The sequence below is a fragment of the Dermacentor variabilis genome, chromosome 2 (assembly GCF_050947875.1).
Source record: "Dermacentor variabilis isolate Ectoservices chromosome 2, ASM5094787v1, whole genome shotgun sequence".
NCBI lineage: Eukaryota > Metazoa > Arthropoda > Arachnida > Ixodida > Ixodidae > Dermacentor > Dermacentor variabilis.
In genome coordinates this window covers 164,736,466-164,746,890 of record NC_134569.1, presented here as the reverse complement: position 1 = coordinate 164,746,890, position 10,425 = coordinate 164,736,466, and the positions used below count along the sequence as shown (strand labels likewise).

The following is a 10,425-nucleotide window of genomic DNA, read 5'->3' as shown; positions in this document are numbered from 1 at the left end:
GGGTGACGTTCTGTAGGCACCACTTGCCAGTCGCAATCCAAGGTTATGTACTGGATCAAGTAGTTGGATGTAGGACTGCCTGGCTGAACCATAAACCACGGAGCCGTAGTCTAAAAGGCTACGCACAAGAGACCGGTAAATACGTAAAAGACAGGTTCGGTCGGAACCCCAGTGCTTATGAGACAATACTTTTAGGATATTCAATGCTTTATTTGCCTTAATTTTTAGTGTTTTAATGTGTGCTAGGAAGTTTAGTTTTTTATCAAACATTACTCCCAAGAATTTACATTCTTGTTTTGCCGGCAGTGCGACATCATTCAATTTTAGAAGCGGGTCTAAGTACAATCCTCGTTTTTGCGAGAATAGCACTGTAACGGTTTTTTGAGTAGAGAAACGGAAGCCATTTTTTTCAGCCCACTCCATTAGTTTATTAATTGTTATCTGGAGCTGCCTTTCACATGTACGTAAGTTTGAGGCGCGGCACGCTATTTGCAGATCATCGACGTATATGGAATGCATGATAGAGGGGGGAATGACTTTGTTAACAGAGTTCATTTTTACTATAAAGAGTGTTGTGCTTAGTACGCATCCTTGTGGCACACCATTTTCCTGAATGAATACACGTGACAGCACCGTTCCTAAACGCACCTGGAATGTTCGGTCCGACATGAAATCGGCTAGACATTTCAGCATTCTACCTCGGATTCCTAAATCTGCTAAGTCCCTTAATATACCAAACCTCCATGTTGTGTCGTACGCCTTTTCTAAGTCAAAGAAAACAGTGAGACAATATTGTTTGTGTAGGAAGGCCGCACGTATCTCGTCTTCTAGCCGGACTAGGTGATCTGTTGTGGAGCAACCTTTCTTGTATCCCCACTGATGGTTATCTAGCATGTTTTCTGTGTCAAGGACGTATGTCAATCTTATGTTGCTGATGGCCTCATAGGACTTTGCAAGACAACTTGTGAGTGCTATGGGTCTATAACTGGTTGCTGTTGTGGGAGACTTTCCGGCTTTCAAGAACGGGATTATGATAGCTTTCTTCCACTCTTTGGGCATTTTCCCCGTTTTCCAGATTATGTTGAAGAAATGAAGCAGGGTCTCAACTGCTTTAGGGGATAGGTGAGCTAGCATTGCATAGTGTACCCTGTCCGGACCGGGTGCTGTTTTTTTGCCACTAGTAAGGACTCTGTTGATTTCTGGAAGTGTTAGAGGGCCATTATACAGTCTTTCTGAACTTCCTGTGGTCGGAAGCTTTAGTTTTTCTGCTAATTGTTTATGTTTCAGGAATGCAGCAGAGTAGTTTTTCGAGCTTGATATATCATGGAAATGTTGCCCTAATATGTCTGCTTGTTCTTCTATATTTGTTTGTGTGCCTGGAGGTGACAGTATGGGGATAGTGTAAGAAGCGTAATCGCCTCTAAACTTGCGAAGCTGATCCCACATTTGTTTGGATGTTATTGAACTATTTACAGACGATACATAATTTTTCCATGACTGTCTTTCTGCTTGTCTGCGTGTGTATCTGGCTTTCGCTTTTGCTTTTTTGAAAGAGAGTAGATTATCTTGTGATGGGTATCGCCGAAAGATACCCCACGCTTTGTTTTGTAGTTTTTTTGTTTGCGTACATTCTTTCGTCCACCAGGGTTTTAGGTTTTTTCTTAGGAAGCCTGACGATTGTGGGATTGTTTCTGCTGCTGCAGCAAGTATACAGGCGGTGATCTGATCGTTCATTTCATCTATGGTTAGCTCATCTGATATGTTATCCAGAGTGGCCTTTTCGGTAAAGAGGGGCCAGTCTGCTAGATGGAGTTTCCAACGGGGTGGCCTCAGTGGGATGGTAGGAAAAGTAGATGTTCTTTCAATGATAGCGGGCATATGGTCACTACCATAGGGGTTCTGAATAACATTCCACTGAAAATCGCAAAAAAGAGATGGAGAGCACAGTGCTAGATCTAAGCAACTCATAGCTCCTGTGCTTGGGGAGTAGTAAGTAGACGCACCTGTGTTTAAAAGGCATATGTCATTTGTTAGGATAAAATCTTCAAGCGTTTGACCCCTGTTGTCAGTAGTTTTACTACCCCATAACGTGTTATGCGAATTAAAATCACCGCCTATTAAAAATGGTTCAGGTAGCTGGTTTAAAATTAACTCTAGGTCTCTTACGGTAAAATCTGAATGCGGCGGAATGTATACTGAACAAATGGTGATGGTTTTGTGAGCTAAAACGGTGACAGCAACGGCTTCGATGTGAGTGTTAATGGGAATTTCTCTGGCTGCTATACCAACTGGCAGAACAATGGCTACACCACCTGACAGCCGGTTCGCCTGACTACGGTCGCGCCGTACAACAGTGAAACCTTTTAAAAAGTTCTTTTGTTTTTCGCCTAAGTTGGTTTCCTGTAAGCACAGGGCCACAGGAGAGAAGTTTATTAACAGGTCTTTTATGTCACCTAAGTTATGAATGAGACCTCTACAATTCCAATGGATCATGAAAGCCATTATGAAATTGAAAGGTAAAAAATGATATTAACGAGTGAATGGGAGATAAGAAAGATGTTAGGTGACATGGATCTGAAGAAGGCAGATACAAACAGAGCGATAACCCTTAGGTTATCGCCTTCTTATTTTGAGTTGTTATTGGGATTTTGTCCCTCTTACCGCGCTCGAGGGAGCGCTTGTCCTTCGGTGTCAAGGGCACCGGGGTTTTTGTTTCGACCTCCATTGCTCTCTCTGAGGCGCTGGAGGACCGAGAGTTTGGCGCCGAGACACGTGTGTCGGGCCTTGGAGTTCGCTTGATCTTAGGACCCTGCGGGACTGGTGTCTGCAGGGCCGTTGAAGAGGGCGGAGCAGTGCTGACTGCTTCCACCACGGGGGCGGGAGGAGTCACTGCGGCACCACTGCGCGTGGGCTCGCAGGACTCCGGAAGCCTCTGTGACGCTGCCCCCGCCTGCGTCACATCGGCATAACTGCGTCGCGGAAGGTACGACAGTCGTTTTCGGGCTTCAAAGAACGATATTTTTTCTTTGACAGTTAGTGCTATTACTTCTTTTTCTTTTTTCCAGCATGGGCAAGACCGCGAGTAGGCTGGATGGTCTCCTTTGCAGTTAGTACAATGTGGGGAAGAAGTGCAGTTTTCAGATTGATGATCAGTTGAGCTGCATTTAGCACAAGTTGTTTGTCCTCGGCATGCATGTGAAGCATGTCCGAATCTTTGGCATTTGAAGCATCGTCTGGGGTTTGGGATATATGGTCTCACATTGACTTTGACATATCCGGCATCGAGAGAGGTAGGCATTACGCTTGTTCCGAAGGTGAGTATAACGTGTTTAGTGGGAATTTCTTGATCGTTTCTACGGATTACTATTCTTTGTACTTTTGTTACATTTTGTTCTTGGAAACCCTCAAGGAGTTCCTCATCGCTCAGTCCAATAAAGTCTTCTTCAGATATCACTCCCCGGCTTGTGTTCAGTGTTCTATGTGGTGAAATTGTCACTGTGGCGTCGCCAATACTGGTAAGGTCAGTGAGCTTCTCTACTTGGTCTTTATCATACAGTTCTAGGAGGAGGTCCCCACTAGACATTTTGGAGGCTTTGTACGTCAGTCCGATTTTTTCTTTCAAGCATTTGGCTACAAGGAATGGTGAGAGTTTTCTTACTGGCATGTTGCTTTCGCTATGTACTGCATAGTACTTGGGGAAGGATGGAGCGTTGCCCCGAAAGGAGAAATGGAATGGTACTTCGGTGCGGCATCTTTTCAGACGCCGATCATAGACGAGAGAGGTTTGTGCTGCCATAGAAAATGAGTATGTTCGGCAACAGCGCCGACCGCCCACCACGGAGCCCAACGAGGGGACGCGGCAGAGCTTGTGTACAAGCCTGCACGACGCCAGCCGTACGCCGTCGCTATAACCAAATATGGTGTACCCAAGGTAGGATATCCACACAAGGTTAACCCTTGCCACCGTGGAGAAAGGAAGTAAATGGAAGAGAGAAGAAGACAGGAAAGATCGAAAAGTGAGGGATAAAGGCGAAGGTTTGGGGAGAGAGAGACAGGAAGAGGCGACTGCCGATTTCCCCCGGGTGGGTCAGTCCGGGGGTGCCGTCTACGTGAAGCAGAGGCCGAAGAGGTGTGTTGCCTCCGCCGGGGGGCCTTAAAGGTCCTAACACCCGGCATCGGCTCAACCTCCAGGATCCCCCTTTCCCCGGACACGACTAAGCCGCGCACGGCTACACGCGGGAGGGTCCAACCCTCGTGTGCTCGGGTACGTGGTGTCGCAACACACCAAACGCCTGCTGACGCAGACGCCCCTGCGGGGGTTCAGCTTGGATCAGTCATTTGGTAATCTGCGTAAAAAAAATATAGGATATGGTTTGAACATAATTGAACACTAGCTTAATTTGCTGTGCTACTTTAAGAGACAAGGTGCACAAAATGAATTTGTACTTAAAGGTAATTTTATACTAACAGTGTTCTCATACCTTTACCTTGTTTTCTTGTGTGCAGATGAGAGCTCTGCCTCGTATTTGCTGCTCTCAATGTACAACGAGTGTACAGAGCCACCAGTCGCAGAAATGGCTAGGGACCCAACTCCAGACGACTGCTGTGTGAGCAGGCCGACTCAGGAAGGGGCAGCCATTCAGTCACGTATGTGCAAAGTGCGCTCAAAACACATTTTATTCAATCATTCACAATGCATGGAACAGGCCCTGTTAAAGAGGGTGTTTTTTTCTATGGGCAGGGGACAAACACACATGAGAAGCAAGTGCAATCTTACTACTGTGCTTACTTATATTCATGAAGGAGGTAGTATTACTACAGGATGGGCTTCTCGCATACCAGTGTTTGTGCATGTGCATAAAAAATTACCAAGGTGCAACACAATTTAATTCAATATCAAATGAAAAACACCAAAGTGTGAAAAAACACCAACTAATACACATGTTCAGTTTGCAATGAATCATTAATGCCCTTGCAGCACTGGACAACACACAAGCCGAGGAGGCCACTGGAGACAGCGATGCGGACCAGCAGGCTCAAGCGCCCATCCACATGCGCACAAGACGACGACATGTGCAAGCTGTCCCAACAGGTACAGCAAATCAAGCTTGCATGATTTGTTAAGGTGTCTTCTGACGCCTAGCTCTGTTTGCATAAGACACTGCGTCCGTTTTCGTTCTTATTTTTAATTTGAGTAGATGCTTAACTTTCATTAGAGAAATGTAAGACGGTGGTGAACGATGTGATAACCTGCTGCTGTCGCAGTGTATGTGTTGTGACAGAAAGTAATTGAAGTCTATTAACATGAGCGCAATTTGTTTCTGATTTTTTTTCCGTTTACAGGAATCAGAGGCCTCCAGGCTATGGGACTTGAGCTCCTACGAAGGAGAGAAGAGACAGAGTTTATTCTCCGCCAAAAGGAAATAGACATCCAACAGAGACGGCTTGATTATGATGAAAGGTGTCTGGCCCTTGAGGAACGAAAGCAGGCGGCAGAAGAAGCACGGCAAAAACTCGATGCCCAGAGGCACGATGAAAATATAAAAATGCTTTCCAGCATTAAAACTGCTCTCGAGGAACAGCAGAAAGAAATTGCGAGCCTTTTTAAATAAAGTGCTTTCATTGTGTGACTGAGTTCTGTGGCCTCAAATAAGCCTCCAGCTGTGGTGGTTCAACCCCAAAATACTGCGAGACCTGTGAACTGTACATACAGGTGTGACAATTTGCAAGTATAGCACCAACTTTGTACATCCGAGAAACATTTTGTCGGTTCAGCTTCTGATTCTTTCGAAAATCCAGGAATGCAAACAGACCTGCTATTTTTCCAAAACCCCATTCGACTGATTGCCTCACGGTGCTCATTTTCTTGTTAAAAGCATACTGTGGCAAGGTTATGCTAGTCTCGCCATACGGTTTCAGCAGCAGAGGTCGCAAGGGATAAGCGGGATCACCATAAAGACAAAAGCTGCGCCCTCTGACAAGCTTTTCAAGCTTCTGGTATGTCTTGCTCTTTCGGAGGATACCTGAAAATATAGAAGCACATTTTACTACAGGATATCACTGATGAGCATATTGCAACCTGCGCACAGTAGCTGGCTTGCCAATAACGATATAGTACACTTGTTGAGAAAGCTGCCTAGTGTGATTTTTCAGATGCACACTTCCTTCATGCTACAAGGCTAGTTCATGATACTCTATTAAAGAACAAGGTTCCTTGATAAGTACTTGACAATCAAACAGGTATTTCCATTGCTTCTAGTAATGATGCTATCTTAAATAGGTATTATTTCTGTTGTAAATTTAAATTGAAAACATGTTGCTTAATAACAAACAAAACTGGCTTACAGCATTAGAATGTTAATTGCGACACGTCACTGTTTCACAATTTCAACCTTATTAAATTTTACCATGCCTTTTCACAACCACGTTGACAATTGTATCACCACATGGGGCATTTGTCTCACGAGGTCACTCGTAAGATGAGTAGCAGTTGAACAAGTGCCGCTGAAGCAGTTTCAACAAAGGAACTAGTCATCAAGTCTGTGCCTTGTCTCGCACGGATGTGACTGCATTATGCATGTGTTTGAGTATCATGCATGTGCTTGACTCACAGCATGTAGCGATTGGCTGTGCATAATACAAACAATCAAAATCGTTAACTTGCCAGCATCATGTCGACTGCCCACGTATGGGCCGTTCAATTGGCAGATAATCCCATTGGGGCACATGATGGACTGGTACTTAAGGGCATGAAAACGTTTGTGCCCCGAAAAGAAGACCTTCTGGTCTTTCGATGGACGGCAAATGGCCCGCGCTGTCCCGTCGATGAAGCCCCAGCAATTGCGGAGCGGCGCCCCTTTGGAATTCACGGCCTGCGAGTAAACGTGATACAGCTGAGCACGAGCACACCCTGGCAAGTAGCTGATTGCATACCTGGGAAAAAGCTTCAAGTTGAGCAAGGTCGAGCCAGAAATGATTGTTCATATCTCGCAGAAGGTGGCCGAACGTGCTCTCAATGTGTGCGAGCACAGCATTAGTGGCTGAAGAAATCACTGAATAATGCCGCCCGAAGAGCGGCTCCAATTCTCGCAGCCTGTTCGGATATGCCAACCGCCGCAGCGTTAGGCAGAGGCTCTCAACTCCTGGAATGTTGACACACTGCGGCGTCGACACAACTTCAGGCAGTAGCAATGCACGCTGCAGCCTTCGCACATCATGTTGCTCGAAGCGAAAGTACGTGCGGAATTGCCCGCTGTCCATGCCATCGATGTCGAGGTAGCCATGCAGTGACAGTAGGTCTCGGCGCGTGTACTGGAAAGGTCCGAAACTACGAAAGGTCCGCTCCGCTACGCTAAACGTATAACTAAAACGTGAAAATCGCCCGCCGCTCCGCTATGGCTTAGCGGGGCCACCCGGAGCGGAGCGTACCGTAAAGACGCTCAACTAAAACACTCTAATACGCCCACGGGGCGGCTTTCCGGACAAGCTAAACCTCTCTACTGTCACTTGAACGTCCCCAAATGACACGAGACTGGATAACTTTTCAAATTGTTTCAGATCCTGGAGCTCCAAGAGATCTCCACTTGCCATCCTTGTTGCCTTGTAACCTAGACCAAGAGCCTCAGTTAAAGACTTTGAAACTAGAAATGGGGAGATTGTGCGTACTTGTGTATCTGACTTTTCCGAATCAATGACGTGAAATCGTGGGAAGTTGGGTCTTTCACGACCAGAGAACTTGAATACATCTTCGATGCGCCCTCTTTTCTGAGGGCGATCAAGGAGGGGTGGGAAGGACTTTGCCATAGAATTTAATTTTCGGCAATAACGCCAGCCACCCACCGTGGAGCCCTACAAGGGGACGCTACAGGGACTGCAAGAAACAGGTCCAGTAAGCGCCAGCTGTAGGTTATCACTATAACCAAATATTAGATCACCTAGGTTGGCTATTCACACAAGGTTAACCCTTGCTGCCTTGAAAAATTGGAAGTAAGCGGAAGCTAGGAGAAGACAGGAAAGATGAAAAGTGAGAGAAAGACGAAGGCTAGAGGGAGAGAGAGACAGGAAAAGACAACTACCGATTTCCCCCGGGTGGGTCAGTCCGGGGGTGCCGTCTACGTGAAGCAGAGGCCAAAGAAGTGTGTTGCCTCCGCCGGGGGGCCTTAAAGATCCGAACACTTGGCATCGGCTGAACCCCCAGGATCCCCCTTTCCCCGTACACGGCTAAGCCGCGCACGGGTAAACACGGGAGGGTCCAACCCTCGTGTGCTCGGGTACGTGGTGCCGCAACACACCAAACGCCTGCTTGCGCAGACGCCCCTGCGGGTACTTCGCTCAGTGTGGAACAAGGCAATTCCACGTGCGGACATGGAACTAACAGCTAAGTCAAGAGTGTGCGACCTCCATTTCCATGAGCAGGACATTTTGAACACTTACGTCCATGTCATCAACGGGAAAACCGTCGTGATCCCTCGAGGAAAGTGGAGCCTAGCGAAGGATGCAGTTCCAAAAGTGTTTCCGAACGTTCCTGCGTATTGTCAAAACCACTGGAGAAAAAGCGCAGGCCAAGGTGCGAGAGCACGAAACGACCCACTCGTGCATGTGAACAGCGCCAAAATTCACAGTGCAATTAGCTTGATCAGCCTGCAGGCGAACAAGCTCTCGACACTCAGCAATTAACTATAGCTGACATCAAACCTGCAGAGTTCAGTCCGGGCTGGCACATGACGCTGGCTCATGGCGACAGCAGCGATGCTGAGTGCGTGGCATTTTTCACATTGAAGCATGGAGAGGAAACCTTGCAAAATGAGAAGGGCGTAGTGGTGAACAGCGAAAATTTGGCCACTCACTGTAAACGAAAATAAACTCACCTGGGAGTTTTTAACAGGTGACGTTCCCTAAAACCTCCCCTCCTCAACTATTTACTCCGATGTATGGGAGCAAAACAGCGCCATTCCGTCGTTTCACTCAGTTGGCTAGCTGCGGGAGTATTAAGGTGACATGACGCGATTTTACTCCGCTTCAAAATCTTGTTCTGTGAAAACTCCGACAGGGAGTTTTAAAAAACTCTCCTTCGCCGAAACAGGTTGGCCACGTGGCGCTTCCCATGAGGCTGTACGCCTCGCGAGCGACCGGGCGCGTTCGGCGGAGTCGGCAGTGCTCATAGCTGACAGTTTGTTTACATATGTAAAGTGTTGTTCCGTGACAGCGTTTCGTCAAATAGTTTCCCGTATTTCCTCCCAGGAAGTGTTATAGGCGTACCTGAAGCTCACTTAATCTCAGCTTCAAGTACGTTAGCTCTGATCACTTTGCTGACAACGATGAATGCAAGAGCAACGTTCTCAAGTGTGGAAAAAGGCTTAGGTATACCTCGAAGCTGCTCACTGGCTCGTGATGTCAGCTCAGGTTCTGTGTTTTCGTGCTGCGCGACAGTGGCTTGTGTTCTTCAGTACGTGAAATGCGACTTTTATGTCCTTTTGGGTACATGCTGACAACATCTGGTGTAATGTTTGAAAGGACCGCATAGCAATAGCTTCCACACATGCTTGCTTCCACACACGTAGCATGCTTCCACACAACTGGACCCATCTCCATAAGTTCACTTATAAATGTGCCCAAAAACTGCTGCATATCCGAATGGCCACGGCCAAACCATAGGCCGCCCAAGATCACATTACTCCATCTGAGAAAAGCGGGGTGTTCATTGACTACAAACTGAATTGGCCAGAGTGAGTTTTTGCTGCTGTTGAATACACGTGCGCCATCTGTATTGAGAGTAATAGTAATATCACACCAGTTGGACTTCTTCCGAAGCCTCTTGATTAGTGATCCCTCAGTGATGTCATGAAAGTCTGCTGTTTCATTACGACATTCCAGAGCCTGAAGCAAAGCTTTTGCGATAGTCTCATTCAGGAGAAGGTCTTCCAGTTGTTTTTTGGTATTCAAAGTTGAAAAAAAGTTACCATTGTTGAAGTTAGACAAAGAAACAATGCTGCCACATTTGCAGCAGGCAGCCTGCTTTTCTGTTGGCTTGTCAACATGGCTTTGGCACGACGAACACAAAACATGATGATGTACCATGTCTGCAACAAAACTGGCCCACAACTTTCGTAGAGCATATTGTGAAGACGGAATGATTCTGCCCCCAAGTAGAAAGTTCACTAGTTTTACGAGTCCTCCAAATTGCGTCCAATTCGAGCCTGCAGTTACACTATAGCTGAGAGTACCTAGAAATGCTTCAGCCACCGTCAGGGTTGAATTAGGAAGTGATGATGATGTATAGGGTTTTGTGGCGCAAGGGCCAGTCATGGCCAAAGAGCGCCAAGCAATGGTGTTGTGTACTCGGTGAGAGAAATAACAACAAACGGTATGGTGGCTGTCTATGACGAGATAGTGTGGCTGTACAGAGGTATAAGACAAGACGCACGA

General features: G+C 46.7%; 1 protein-coding gene across 1 annotated transcript; it reads right to left on the bottom strand.

Moving 5' to 3' along the window:
- Positions 1–5,587: 5,587 nt before the first annotated feature.
- LOC142570536 (uncharacterized) lies at positions 5,588–8,439 on the bottom strand. Its single transcript, XM_075678909.1, has 3 exons — positions 8,434–8,439; positions 6,934–7,392; positions 5,588–6,872 (listed from the first exon to the last, which is right to left on the bottom strand). The coding sequence occupies exons 1-3, from the start codon at positions 8,437–8,439 to the stop codon at positions 6,591–6,593; spliced, it is 747 nt and encodes a 248-aa protein (XP_075535024.1). The 3' UTR covers positions 5,588–6,590.
- Positions 8,440–10,425: the final 1,986 nt, after the last annotated feature.

Bases quoted from the DNA above. Each gene is read 5' to 3' on its own strand.
- LOC142570536 (XM_075678909.1), bottom strand. The intron at 6,873-6,933 runs GTATGCAATCAG...GTTTACTCGCAG, and splicing joins AACTTGAAGCTTTTTCCCAG to GCCGTGAATTCCAAAGGGGC.